General features: G+C 48.8%; 1 protein-coding gene across 4 annotated transcripts; it reads left to right on the top strand.

The window, feature by feature from the left end:
- Positions 1 to 1,252: 1,252 nt before the first annotated feature.
- Positions 1,253 to 14,373, top strand: ZSCAN22 (zinc finger and SCAN domain containing 22). Of its 4 annotated transcripts, none has more exons than XM_049621892.1 (3): positions 1,253 to 1,430; positions 1,915 to 6,177; positions 8,941 to 14,373. In XM_049621892.1, the coding sequence occupies exons 2-3, from the start codon at positions 5,778 to 5,780 to the stop codon at positions 10,014 to 10,016; spliced, it is 1,476 nt and encodes a 491-aa protein (XP_049477849.1). In that variant the 5' UTR covers positions 1,253 to 1,430; positions 1,915 to 5,777; the 3' UTR covers positions 10,017 to 14,373. The 4 variants fall into 4 exon arrangements, with proteins under 4 accessions (XP_049477849.1, XP_049477847.1, XP_049477850.1 ...); XM_049621891.1 differs by having other exon boundaries at positions 1,254 to 2,146; positions 5,725 to 6,177; XM_049621890.1 differs by having other exon boundaries at positions 1,253 to 6,177.
- Positions 14,374 to 15,130: the final 757 nt, after the last annotated feature.

Below are 15,130 nucleotides of genomic sequence, written 5' to 3'. Positions count from 1 at the left end.
TTCCTATCTCCTTCCCTCAATCCACTCCAGCTGGGCCTCCTTGTCTGCACCCACCTTGGGGCCTTGGCATTTGCATTTCAAGGACCTGGAAAATTCTGAGTCCTTCCCTTTATTCAGGCCTCAGCTGGGATGCTAACTCCTCAGAAACAGTTCTTGTTTCTTTGATTACCGTCTGCCTCCCTAAAATAACATCAGCTCCATGAAGGCAGGCTGTGCCTCTCCTCTTCATTGCAATGTCCCATCTGGAATAGCGATGGTCCTTACTGGCTGCTCAGTATGCATCTGGGGAAGGAAGACAATGTGCTCATTCTGGCTGCATGCAAAGGTCTGATGAGCTGAAGGGGACATGGTCACAGGCTGGGGGCAATAAGCACGGGCCGGGCGAACCTCAAAGCCTCACCTGCACACAGGTTGGGCCACCACCCTCCCTGTCCTGGGTCCCCAGCTGGGGTCTCCTGCTTAAATTCTCTCACACACCCACATGCACACACAGAGAACACATTCTCACATACAATCACGTGTCCAGACATCCATAGTATCACACAATCACATCCATGATCACAGTCACAGTCACTGAAGCAACACACAGTGTAATCATACACAGTCTGGGGCCTTTGTGCTGTATCAGGCCCTCCTGGGCACCTCCATGTCTCTGTCTCAAACACCATCACACAACGTGACAGCCGCATGTGGCTGCAGAATTATCACATACCATAACTAACACAAAGGTCACACCCACCCACACACAGTTACACGCACAGAAATACCCACACGTGTGGTCACAGAGAATGACACGCGCAGCCCAACCTCTAGAGCACCAGCAGTCACACAGGACAGACACGTGGAATCACCTGTGTATGGTCACAGTAAGCAACACACTACACACGATGCGCACCCCACACAGTGACACCCTCTCCCCTCACCCCACGCACTATGCACGGTTCCACCTCCCGCACAGCCCCCCGCCCGCCCGCCCCTTCTCTCACAGCCACCACAACCCCACAAAGGCCCAGCCTTCTACCCACTGCCCTGCCGAGACTACAACCCCCGGCGTGCCCCAGGGGGCGCGGGCTGAGGGCGCGGGGCCTTCGGGTGATTGTAGTCCAGGAGGGCGGGAGGGCGGCGCTGGGGCCGTGGAGCCTAAGACGCGACGCGAGCTCAAAGTTGCGGTCCGCGCGCAGGGGCGCCTGCTGGGCAGCGCGGCGCATCCTGGGAGTTGTGGTCCCGGCGAGCGGGCGCGCAGGCGGCCCTGCCCCTGTGGCGCCTCAGTGCGCGCTCCCGGAAGTGGCGGCCGCCGCGCGTGTGGGGTGGGCCTGGGTGGGGTCTGCGGGGGTCGTGGCCGGAAAGAAACGTCCCAGGCCGGGAAGGCGCCAGCGCTGGCGGCGAACTGAGCCGGGTGTTGCGGGGCCGACCCGCCGACGGGGACTGAGGTGCTGACCGCGAGCGGCGCGCCTGGAGGACCGACTGACGGGCAGTGAGCGGGACCGACGCGCAGACCGAGTGTAGAACTCACCGGTCGCACGTGGGACCGACTGGCCGGCTGTGTGTGTGCCTGAGAGGTTGTGCTTCTGCGTCGGCGCGTGCGGGTGTGCGCTTCCTACCGACGGCGTGGCAGTGGGTGACCGTCGGACGTGGGGTGCGGCTGACGGCGACGGGGGTCGGAGCTTTCGCGGGGGTGTCGTGTGATGTGAGGAGAGCGCGGGGGTGCGGCCGGCCGCGTGACTTCAGGCGGGACGCAGAGCGTCCCTGGCTGAGACGGTGGTCAGGGACTGTGAGTGACTGTGGGGGAATTCCACTGGTGAGTGACACAGAAATGTGCTCCTGGGTGGCTGACACGGTGCCTGAGGCAGGGTGTGCGCCTGTCACTGCGGGACTAAGATTTTGTCAGGGTACTGAGATGCGGGTGATTTGCAGAGTTTGCCAAGGATGCGACGGAGAGTTTCGCTTCCGCCTGTCTGCAGCCGGAATTGACCGCGGTCCCCAGCCGGCTTTGCGGCTATGTTCCCCAGCACCGGCCGTGGGCCCGAGTCTGGCAGGAGGCTGTGGAGTGTCAGGTTGGTTGTTCACCCCGTGTCTGCAGTGTGCCAGGCCGGTACTGGACGTTTGTCGCGGATCGCCTTGGGTAACCTCACAGCAGCCCTCTGAGGTAGGTGCCACTTACCAGGTCGGTGACTCGCAAGGACAGAGAAATGGAAGAACCGCTGTGCTCAGTTGGTTGAACACTCATGGATCGGGGACCTTGACCTGATGTGAGGTCGGCACGTTGGGGGATGGGTCCATATGTCTCAGATTTTCCAGAACAGGAGTTTCAGGGGTGCAGCAAAGGGAGCTTGGAATCTTGCTGCATGTATCGTCATCCCTGCCATTCCTGCTCCTCCTCCCCTGTACAGTGACTCCCCACATCTGTGGGTGACCATGCTCAGCCTTTCCTGGTCCCTCCATTTGCTCAGCACCTGTTTATTATGCACTTGACATAGGCCGTGCTCTGGGCACTGTGGGCTCCAGTGTGCTCAGTCTCTCTGGGGCAACATATGGTTCTAGCCGGAGCTGGGAAAAGAGAGACCCAGGGCACTCAGAAGGATACTCAGCTTGCTCTCAAGTGCTCCTACAACTCTTGGAGAAGACGGCAGATAAAGTGCAGTCTGGAGGACCGGGAAAAATTAGGTGCAAAGAGATTTTAGAACAAAAGAATAATAGAGGCAAAGGCTGAGAAGATGGGGATCGGGGATAACGGCAAGGGCAAGGGGACAAGAAGCCCAAGCGAGCTTCAGGGTGGAGTTAGGGGCTAGAACACAGTTTTGTGAGAAGTTGCCACCTGCCGCTGAAAAGTCGCAGGATTGGGGTCTTGTTTCACTAACCTTTGCTTCTCCCTGTGCCCAAGACCATGGCTCATGTGCCAACCAACATTTGTTATCTGTCTTTTTGATTTTAGCCATCTTAGCGGGTGTAAAGCGGTATCTCACTGTGGGTTTGATTTGCATTTCTCTGGTAGTCATGATGTCAAGCAATGTTTCATGTTGCCTACAGGGCATTGGTGTATCTTCTTTGAAGAACTGTCTAGTCAAAACCTTTGCCCACTCTTAATTTTTTTTTAACGTTTATTCATTTTTGGGAGACAGAGCGTGAGTGGGGGAGGGGCAGAGAGACACAGACTCCAAAGCGGGCTGCAGGCTCTGAACTGTCAGCACAGAGCCGGATGCGGGGCTTGAACCCACAGACCATGAGATCATGACTTGAACTGAAGTCGGATGCGTAACTGACTGAGCCACCCAAGCGCCCCAACCTTTGCCCATTCTTTAGCTGGATTATTTATCTTTTTACCATGGAGTTGTTTAGATACGTATTCCTTATCAGATACCTAATTTGAAAATATTTCGTGCCATTTTGTGGGTTGCCTTTTTGCTTTCTTGATGATATCCTTCAAATCATGAAACGTTTTAATTTTGATCAAGTTGTTTACTTTATTTTTTATCACTTATCCAGGAAGGCTTTGCATTTTTAAAATTCCAGTATAGTTAACATACAATATTATATTAGTTTCAGCTGTACAACATAGTGATTCAACACTTATATATGGTATAAAATGATCACCATAATAAATCTACTTACCATCTCTTACCATACAAAGTTAATACAATTTTATTATCTATTTTCCATGTGCTATATGTTACATCACTATGACCTATTTATTTTATGACTAGAAGTTTGCACCTCTTAATCCCTTTCACCCATTTCACCCAGTCCCAAATCCCCTTCTCCTCTGGCAACCATCAGTCCGTATTTGTGAATCTAGTTTTGAGTTGTATGTCCATTTGTTTTGCTTTTTAGATCCACATATAGCTGAAATCATATGGTATTTATCTTTCTCTAATTTATTTCACTTGGCATAATAACCTCAAGGTCCATCCATGCTGTTTGTTCTTTATTATGGCTGAGTAATATTTTATTGTATGTATGGGTGCCACATCTTCTTTATCCATTCATCTGTTGATGGACAGTTAGGTTGCTTCCATATCTTGGCTATTGTAAATAATGCTGCAGTGAATATAGGCGTTAATATATCTTTTCAAGTTAGTGTTTGCATTTTCGTTTGGATAAATGCCCAGAAGTGAAATTGCTGGATTGTATGATAGTACTTTTTTTTTTCTTTTGCATTATTTTTAAGTTTATGTGGATATTTAAGTTTTTGTGGAATGTTGACCAAAGTTAACCATACACTGGGTCACAAACCAAGTTTCAGCAAATTTCAAAGGATTGAAGTTGACTAAAGCACATTTTCTGAGCACAACAAACTTAATCTAGCAATCAATAATAAAAAGACAATTAGACAACCGTAGTTGTTTGGAAATGGAGTAGCAGATTTCTTTTTTTTTTTTTTTTAACTTTTAATGTTTATTTTCAAGAGAGACAGAATGTGAGTGGGGGAGGGGCAGAGAGAGGGGGAGACACAGAATCCAAAGCAGGCTCCAGGCTCCGGCTGTCAGCACAGAGCCTGATGTGGGGCTTGAACTCACGAACTGTGAGATCATGACCTGAGGTGAAGTTGGACACTCAACCAACTGAGCTGCCCAGGTGCCCCATGAATAGCAGATTTCCAAATAGCCCAGGAGTCAAGAAGAAACCACAACAGAAATTAGAAAATATTTTGAACTCATTAAATGATAATGAAGATGCAACATTAAACTTATAGATGTGCAGCTAAAGCTGTGTTTAGAGGGAAATTTACAGCCTTAAGTACATGTATTAGAAAAGAGGAGGGGCGCCTGGGTGGCTCAGTTGGTTAAGTGTCCAACTCTTGATTTTGGCTCAGGTCATGATCTCACAGTGGTGATATCGAGCCCAACATCAGGCCCCGTGCTGAGTGTGGAGCCTGCTTGGGATTCTTTCTCTCCCTCTCTCTCTGCCCCTCCGGTACCCACTCTCACTCGCTCTCATGCTCTCTCTCTCTCTCTCTCTAAGAAATAAATAAACATTAAAAAAAAAAGAGGACCAGATGAACATAAGGGAAGGGAAACAAAAATAATATAAAATCAGGGAGGGGACAAAACAGAAGAGACTCATAAATATGGAGAACAAACTGAGGGTTACTGGAGGGGTTGTGGGAGGGGGGATAAGCTAAATAGGTAAGAGGTACTAAGGAATCTACTCCTGAAACCATTGTTGTACAATATGCTAACTAACTTGGATGTAAATTTTAAAAGATAAAAAATAAAATTTAAAAAAAAAAGAGGAAAGAAAGGAAAGCGGAAAGTCATTTATTTTTAAGTATCCATCTCAGAAACCAAAATAATTAGCAAGGGAAAAGTGAAGGAATGACCATGTGGCTACCTAGGGAGTGTGTGAGATAGAGAGATCTAGTTCTGTGTGGGAGGAGCACACCATAAGCAAACTGGCCATGGGGTCAGGCTGCCTGGGTTTGTAGCTCAGCAACTCCCAATCTGTTCAGTATCTGAGAAGCTTTGGGTGAATCTTTTCCTCCTCTATATCTGTTTTCATATCCACAAAATGGAAAGGAAATTCTTACCTCCTGAGTTTGTTTAGAGTTTTAAATGAGTTACTATATGCATACTTTTAGCATGGTGCTTAGGCATCTGATTATTTTGAACATCTGTGTCTCTGTGAGAGAGTCACTCTTACAGGCCCCAAGCCTGCATCTGCCCTGCTCTACAGATGTGAGCAGAGCCCCAAGTTCCACATAATGACAGAGTTCTGACATTCCTGCAGACCCGGTTCCAACGTTCCAGCCATTCTGTGCCTCACTGGAGTGCTGCTGCTTGATGGCCATCCCCAAGAGCCCTCTGAGCCCCATGCCCTGGGAACAGGATGGTTTCCTACGTGTGAAGGTGGAGGATGAGGAGGCTGGCCTCTCTGAGGTCCAGGAATCTAGCCCTGGCCACACTGTCCACCCTGAGGCTGCACGTCTTCGCTTCCGGCGCTTCTGCTATGAGGAGGCATCCAACCCACATGAGGCCCTGGCCCAGCTCCGTGAACTGTGCCACCAGTGGCTGCAGCCTGAAGCACATTCCAAGGAGCAGATGCTAGAGTTGCTGGTGCTGGAGCAGTTCCTGGGTGCACTGCCACCCAAGATCCAGTCATGGGTGGGTGCCCAGTTCCCCAAGAGTGGTGAGGAGGCTGCCATGCTGGTAGAAGGTCTGACTCGGTCACTGGACAAGAGAGGTGAGAAGGAACAACAGGCGACTGTTTGCAGCACACTGTGGGCAGAGCCTGGACTGGAATGTGGGAGTGCAGGGTTTGGGTTTGGGGTCGTTCACACACACACTTGTTGTCATCTTTGTACGTCACCCAAACTCACACACTGTGCTAAGCAGATCTGTTTTGACTGCTAATGTCCAAAAACCGAGCTCAAACTGACTGCAGCAAAGTAGGGAGCTCCTGGCTGTATCCAGGAGCTCAGTGGATGGCGTCAGGACTCTTTTTTTCTCGTTCTGTTTCTCAGTTGGGTTTTCCTACATTAGCTTTACTCTTAAGTAGCTTCTCTCCTCAGTGGAGACATGGTTGGCTCAGCAACCCAGGCTTATGTCTTACCGATGTAGAATCCCCAGGGGGAGAACAGTAAAAGGTTCCTGGGCTGAGTCCCACTGAACTGGTTGGGGTCTTGTGCTTGTTTTTGGCTGACCAGATCTCAGGGACTGACGTGAATAAGGAAAACCAGGCTGTTGGTACCAGATGAGGGGGCTGGAAGCCTATAGCAGGGGAGGGGATGACAAAAATGCCAGGTGTCTCCATGTGTCCCTCTGCTGGCCTCCAGGATCTGTGTGTGTCAGACCTGCCCTAGGCTAGAGTGGGCACCTTTGCTCTGGAGGACCTACACAGATGTCCCGGCCCAGGGAGGTCCCAACGGATGCAGTCCAGAGCAGGGAGTGAAGGCTCTTCCTGGAAGGGCCCGACCTGGCCCTGCCTGATGATAGCAGATAGTGTGTGTATGCCAGGCTCTAGGGAGGAGGCATGCAGTGAGTAGAAAGAACAGAAATATCATGAAGGCTTGGTAGATCCAACCACAGCTCCTCCTCCTGGCCATGTGACTTTCCTGTGCCTCAGTTTCCCTGTCAATAAAATGGCGATTGCAGTTCATAATACCTACCTCGGTGTCATTGAGAGGTGTAAATGAAGCATCACCTGTGCAGCACATGTAACAGTGTCTGGTACAGATTAAACACAGTGGAAACTGTAGCTGTTAGGATAATTGTTTAGCTCCTCGAGAAACAGACCTTTCTGGAGAGGTTGGTCATGTGCCTTCCCTTGGGCCCATCAGCTCTGCCAGGCAAAGTTCACAGGGACAGGGAAAGGGGATAGTGGCCACATCCTCTTGAAGGGTCAAGAAAGTCTTCAGAGAAACGGCAGTATGGCACTGAGATAAGGAGAATGACGTGGAAGTCCAGGCAGAGGGAATGGTGGGGGTGAAGACCCGGTGGTACAGACTGGTACATTCTGGGAAGAGCAGTTGGGCAATGTTGCTGGAATAGAGGAAGAAGAGGGATGTGGGACCAAGCATATGACTGAGGAGGCTGGGTAGCTAGGAGGACATCTGTGGGCCTAGAGGACAAAATCTGAAATCTAAAAACTCTTTTTTTTTTTCAATTTTTTCAATTTTTATTATATTTGAGAGAGAGAGAGAGAACACGTGAGCAGGGAAGGGGCAGAGAGAGAGAAGGGGAAAGAAGATCCAGAGCTGGCTCTGCGTTGATAGCAGAGAGCCTGATGCGATATGGGGCTAGAACTCACGAACCATAAGATCACGACCTGGGTTGAAGCCGGACTCTTAACCGACTAAGCCACCCAGGCACCCCAGAAGTCTGAAATCTATACCTGAAATTTCAATTTGACCACCAGCCAACTGTGTGATCTTGTACCAGTTGAGTACTCAAGACCTTCCTTCAGCCGGGTCTCAGTTTCCTTGTCTGAAATGCAGTGTTCCAGTATGTCCTTGTGAGAGCAGACTGAAAGTGAAATGAGGCAATGGAAGTTACCCACTGTGCTTGGAGAGCCTAATGATGACCAGCAGCCCTGGCAGGCGAGCAGTATAGTAGCTCTCTCTTACAGGTCCAGACGAGGGCAGGATTGCCCAATGCTCTGGAGCTGGCTCGTGGCAGGGCTGGGGCTCCACTGTGGACTTGAGCAGCAATTATTCGGCCTGCTCCCATCTCTTCCTGGAATCTGTCCAGTACGTGATGCTATTAAGTGTGCCCCGGTGCCTTATGCACCTATCAAGGGTCAGTTCAATTCAAAGGTCAGTTCAGGCTGACCTCATACACAACCCAATCTCCAACTACCTTTCAACCACACTCCACCTTTACAGCAGTTTATAAAGAGTGGGCCTCAGGCCTCCCAGGGTCTTAGGGACGCCAGGCGGGCTTGTCACCCACTCACCCTCAGCAGTGGTTGTCAACTTGGGGCTCGAGGTAGATTCTACTGTGGAAAACTGCACAGTTGCCAGCATCTGGAATTGCTTTCCTCATTCAGCCAGTCTTTACTGTCACCTGCAGAAAATGCTCAGTAGGCTTTTTAGGTCCAGGGCTAAGGCACTGAGAGCTGGGGTCTCCCGAGGGGGAGTAAGTACATAGGCACTTGGCAAGGGCAACCCCCTGTGTGTGCTTACTTACTCTCATTCTTTCAGATCAGTTCAATCTTAGGGTTTTCCTTCTGACACTTGAGCCCAAATCAGCAGCCTTGAAGAATGGAGAGTTTCAGGGGTGGGGGGTAGGGGAGGATTGGAACCTGTGATCCAGTTTCTGATGGTGTGGGAACACAGCCCTATGCCCTTTGTCATCCAGGACACCAAATGGGAAACTTTACTTTGGAAATGGGACCAAATGTCAGGAGTGGCCATTTGTCTCCTTACAGAGTAAGACCACGACCCAGGTAGAATGGGGAAAGCCCTGTGTGGAAATAGTGTTGACACTGTGGTTTGGGTTGTTTCAGGACAGGAACCAGGAGCTGAGCTCTCAAAGTCAAGCTGCAAGCAGAATGATTTGGAAGAGTCCCAGCCACTGGGTAGGGCCACTGAAACCCTCGCGGGAGGTGGTTCCCTGGGACTTGCCTTTGGTGATGCTTGTGAACCTGAGGGCAGCTCAGAGAGGCAGGCAGGACTCTCAGGGGAAATCTGGACAAAGTCTGTCCCCCAAGAGATGGATTGCAGGAAAACTTCAGAGCCTCACAAGGATGTTCCCACAGACCAGACCAGCTGTGAACCTGGTGCCTTGGGGAATAGTCCCAACATGTGGCCAAATTTCATCTCACAAGAGAAGACACCAGAAGAGAAATTTGATCCATTGGATGGTTATGGGACGGAGTCGCCATGCGTATACTCAAGGAGGAAGTCTTCCAAGTGTGGTGAATGTGGGAAAACATTCCAGAGCCCCTCCGCCCTCAAAGCACACCAGAAGAGCCATTTTCGGAAGACACCCTACACCTGTAGTGAGTGTGGGAAAGCCTTTAGCCGGAGCACTCACTTGGCCCAGCACCAAGTCATCCACACGGGGGCAAAGCCCCATGAGTGTAAAGAGTGCGGGAAGGCCTTCAGCCGGGTCACCCACCTAACTCAGCACCAGAGGATCCACACTGGAGAAAAACCCTACAAGTGCAGGGAATGTGGCAAAACCTTCAGCCGCAGCACCCATCTCACCCAGCACCAGCGGGTGCACACAGGGGAGAGGCCCTATGAGTGTGACGAGTGTGGGAAGGCCTTCAGCCAGAGCACCCACCTGACTCAGCACCAGCGCATCCACACCGGGGAGAAGCCCTACAAGTGTGACGCTTGTGGAAGAGCCTTCAGTGACTGCTCAGCTCTGATCCGCCACCTGAGAATCCACTCTGGAGAGAAGCCGTATCAGTGTAAGGTTTGTCCGAAGGCCTTTGCACAGAGCTCCTCCCTCATTGAGCACCAGAGAATCCACACAGGAGAGAAGCCGTACAAGTGCAGCGACTGTGGAAAGGCCTTTAGCCGCAGCTCAGCCCTTATGGTTCACCTGAGGATCCACATCACAGTACTGCAGTAACCCAAGAAAACTCTCGGGACACAGTATCCTCCCCTCAGAGGCTCAACATCTAAGAAAAACCCTGAGTTCCAAAAGAACAAAGAATGGGGTGGGTGATAGTACCCCAAAATGATGAGGTGCTAAAGGGCAGACTCTGGGGCTGTCTGGGAACAACTCTGCATTTGGAGACCCAGATGGAGGCGCCTAATGAACACAAAGCTATTCAAACCATCTGGAGAAGCTTCCAGAAGGATCCTGCTGCCCTCCAGACCCCACTCAGGCCCATCTCAGAGAAAGGACAGCTGAGGTGAGGACTTGGATTTGTCTTCAGAGCCAGGGCAAGTGAAGTTTCTTTTGGGACTCAGTGGTCCCAAGATGCTCTGGGCAGGAAGGCTCCAGCTTCATGTTCCCATGTAGCTGTTCTTGCCTTTTCCTCCCCTGTTTAGCCCAGGAGGGGTACCGGCCCTCGCCCACCTCCGTGCCTTCACGCCTATTGTTTCACTCCACCTATTCACGTCTAACTCTAAGGCCAACCTGTGAGGCTGCCTCTTATGTGAGGCCTTCTCCAGGCCCTCTGTCTGTTTCACAATCTCCCTTAATCGAGGGTGCAGCCTGATGCTTGCCCAGCATCCATTTCTCCCTGCCCTCCCCTTCCACATCCCATCAGTCATCAGCCCTGTTGGTTTTACTGAAAACTCACCTCTAATCATCTTCTCCACCTTCGTCACTTTCTGTGAGCCCTCATCACCTCTCATCTGGATTCCATCTGGGGTCTCTTGCCTTCATTCTCTCCCCCGACCTCTCCCATTGTTCAATTCTCCACACCAGGGGGCTCTTTCTACAACCCAAACCTGATTGTGTCACTCCATGGTGGAAAGCTCTTCAGTGTACCTTCTACGGCAAACCTTCCTGAATGGTTTATAAGTATGCCAAGACATAACTCACTTTGAGCCCCGAACAAGCTCTCCAGGTACCCTCATACGTACATGTGAATATTGTCGTTTTTGTGTGTGTGCAGTGATGTGAAAATGGTTTCAGAGTACTGCCCTGTGGGAATAATGGCAAACTCCTTCACCTGCAATTTATGATCATTTGTGACCTGGCCCCAGCCTTGTCTATCGTAGTCCCCCCACCTTCCACACACCAGTCACGTGGAACTACTTGTGGTTCCTGAAGAAGCCATATTTTTCCCACCTACGTGCCTCTGTAACTGTGCCTGGAAACCTCCTCTTCTCTTTCCTCCCTGGCGTTTCACATAGCCCTCCCTAACAAAGCCTCCCCTAGCTCTCTGAGCTGACTTCAACTTGCCTTCTGTGCTTCCAGAACACCTCCTTAACTTCTCTTCAACTTCCTGTCATGTTTATTTACTCCTTGCAGAGCTCGCAGTCTGTTTCCCAAAGACACTGAGAGCTTCCAAAAGCAGGGGCTGGGTCTTATTCTCAGTACCCATAGCACAGGACTCAGTAGGCTCTGACCTGTGTCTTCTGAATGAATATACTGTGACCGGTGCCTTCCTGGAGGCAGTCATCATGCTCCGCCCTGCGTCGGCCTGATGTATGTCTGCATTGTTGTCTCCCCCAACAGCCCTGGGCCCTGCAGGGCAAGAGCAATCTGATTTTCCCAGAGCCCCACCCATCAGACAAGCCTGGCATACAGTGGCCTCGATAAAATGTTACCATATTGAGTCTGCCCTTTCTGTCACCCCAGAATCCCCCTGGTGTCATGGACTCTGTGGTTGCCAGCATGCTGTCAGTGCGCTGTCTGGCCTCTCACGGTTCTGTATCCCTGACCCTCTTTCAGGGTCCATGTCTGTAACTGAATGTCACAGCCTCTGTTCTTAACTGTCAGGTTGTCAATCTTCCTCTCTTTCTTTGATGATCCCATTGCATGTTAACCATTTGACCTGCCATACAGTTGTGTACTGCTCATATCTCCCTGTGTTTCTTCTTGTGTCTTGGACTTGTCCCCTCTGTGTCACAAGTAAAGAGTCACAGAAACCAAGGAGTGAGGTTCAGAACAGGAAGGTTGAGACCCAGGGAAACAGAGATCTTGTGTCAGTATCTCTGAGAGAGTCCCAGATACACCTGCCCACAGGCAGACTGCCACACAGTGAAGCCAGGGCTGAGAGACGCAGAGAATGTGAACAGGGAAAAGCTCAGATGTGAGATACACGTTGCTGGTGAAACAGTCACACAGGCCTCCAACAAGCCCGCAGGAAGTGGAAAAGATGTAGGCCCAAGTCACGCTGCAAACAGCACTCCTCCTCAGGGCTGCTTTTGGGATCCCGGGTAAGTGACTTCCCTGAACCTCAGTGACCTGCCCATCTGTAAAGCAGGAATAAGATGACCTGCTTTGTGCAGCACCCAACCCATGGCCTGGCCACTGGCTCTGACTTGGAGCATCTGTCTCCACCTCCTGCCCTCACTCTCCTGGTGTTTGGCACTAAAGAGCAGAATCTCCACCTCTGGTGCTCTGAGCATCTCCAGCACCCACTTTGTCATAAGATTTGTGTCTTCCTATGTTTGTCTAAAGGGGGAAGAGGTCAGGGGAAAAAAGGAATCTTTACTGAGCGTCCACATGTGTTGTTCAGTCTGCCAAATAATTTATGTACATCATCTCCCAACACTGAGGGCAGGACCACCATCCCCACTGTAAGGGACATGGGGTTGGAGAACATGAGTGGCCCTGACGTGTACGCTGACAGGGACTGGACACACTGGGATTTGAAAGCACATCCAAATATGTCAGCAGTTTCAATAAGCACTACTTATCAACAAATAAAGTAAGACAAATACTAACATTGTATTTCTTTCAAATCCAGGCATATGTTCTTTAGAAGAAACACACCTAAAACAAGGACATGGGAAAGCTGAGGCTAAAGGAATAGAAAAGGATATACAAGGCAGGCATGAATCTGAAGAAAGACAATGAAGCTGTCTTAATTTCAGACAAAATAGATGTTGACACAGAAAAGCATTATTAATGTAAGGTCATAGGATCACTATGTTTTCTTTAAGTTTATTAATCTTTGAGAGAGAGAACACAGGAGGGTCAGAGAGAGTGGGAGACAGAATCCCAAGCAGACTCCACACAATCAGCTCAGAGCCCAATGTGGGGGTTGAACTCCCAAATTGTGAGATCATGATCTGAGCTGAGATCAAGAGTTGAACGCTTAACCGACTGTGACCCAGGCGCCCCGAAAGAAAGAATTTTTGAAGAAATAATGACTGGAAACGTTCCAAATTTATGCCTTTCCAGAAGGTATAAATTTACAGGTTCAGAAGGCACAGTGAACCCAAACAGCATAATCTCAAACCCGTGCCTGGATACATCACAATTGAACTGCTGAAAACTAAAATTAAAAAAAATTTTTTTTTAATTTTTTAATGTCTATTTGAGAGACAGAGAGACAGCACGAGCAGAAGAGTAGCAGAGAGAGAGGAAGACACAGAATCCGAAGCAGGCTCTGAGCTGTCAGCACAGAGCTTGATGTGGGGCTCGAACTCATGAACTGTGAGATCATGACCTGAGCCAAAGTCAGACGCTTAACTGAGTCACCCAGGCACCCCGAAATTTAAATTTTTTGAAAAGAGTCTGTGAAAAACTGCATCATAAAAATTGATGCAAAAGATAATGAGTTTCTTGTCAGAAATCATGAAAGCCAGAAGGCAAAGAAACAACATTTTTAAAGTGCTGAAAAAAAAATAAAACTGTCAATCAAAAATTCTATATCCAATGAAAATACACATCAAGGAGAGCAAAATAACATTTTCAAATGAAGCAAAATTAAGACAGTGTGTTGCCAGCAGGCTAAAAGTTGTTTTGATGGAAGGGAAGTGATAGCAGAAGGAAAACTGGAATTTTGGTAATGAAGAGTAACACACTGAAAAGATTTGATCTTTTTTTTTTTTAATTTTTAACGTTTATTTATTTTTGAGAGAGACAGAGTGTAAGCAGGGGAGGGGCAGAGAGAGGGAGGGAGACACAGAATCTGAAGCAGGCTCCAGGCTCTGAGCTGTCAACACAGAGCCCGGCGCAGGACTCGAACTTACAAACCATGAGATCATGACCTGAGCCAAAGTCAGATGCTTAATTGACTGAGGCACCCAGGAGTCCCAATTTGATCTTTAAAATACACATAACTGTGGGGGTGCCTGGGTGGCTCAGTCAGTTAAGCATCCAACTCGATTTCAGCTCAGGTCATGATCTCACGGTTCCTGAGATCAAACCCCGAGTAAGGCTCGGCACTGATGGCATGGAGCCTGCTTGAGATTCTCTCTCTCTCCTCTCCTCCTCCCCTACTCTAAATAAATAAATAAACAAATGAAAAAACATACACTTAAAAATATTTTTAAAGACACACATGACTTGAAAACAAAATTTATAACATTGTCTAGTAGAGTTCAATGTATATTGATGTAGTATATATGACTACAACATACAGAGAGGAGAGTATCAAAATTCACTCAGTGATATATTTGAGACTTGTATATTTTAATGCATAAACTTATATGTCAAGAACCACTAGTGTACAATTTTTTTTTTTAATTTAAAGGTGAGGGTAAAGAGACTGATATAGTGATAAGGTTTCTACATTTCACTGTAAGTGGTATTAATTCTATATAGACTGTGAAGACTGGAGTATGCATATTGTAATCCCTGAGATATCACACACACACACACAACTATACAAAAAGATAAAAGATAAACCCAATATATGAGTTAAAATGGAGCTCTAGAAAATATTTAGCTAACCCAAAAGAAGGCAGGAAAAGGGAAACAGGGATAACAGAACAAAGAGAAAAAAAAAAGGTAGACTCAAATCCAAACATATCAATAATTATATTACATGTAAATGATCTAAACACACCAATTAAAAGTTCCCAGAAATTTTGTTTTCAAAATAAACCCACTTTAGGTAAGTTTAAAAGGGTGGAGGGTTGGGGGCGCCTAGGTGGCACAGTCAGTTGAGCATATGACTCTTGATCTCGGCTCAGGTCATGATCTCGAGGTTCCTGGGTTCGAGCCCCACGTCAGGCTCTGCGCTGATGTTGCAGAGCCTGCTTGGGATTCTGTCTCTACTTGTCTGTGACTCTCTCCCGCTTATGCTCTCTCTCTCTCTCTCTTTCTCAAAA

The sequence above is a fragment of the Panthera uncia genome, assembly GCF_023721935.1.
Source record: "Panthera uncia isolate 11264 chromosome E2 unlocalized genomic scaffold, Puncia_PCG_1.0 HiC_scaffold_19, whole genome shotgun sequence".
In the NCBI taxonomy this organism is placed as follows: Eukaryota; Metazoa; Chordata; class Mammalia; order Carnivora; family Felidae; genus Panthera; species Panthera uncia.
The sequence above is the reverse complement of the archived record's forward strand: the minus strand, read 5'-3'. Positions and strand labels throughout refer to the sequence as shown.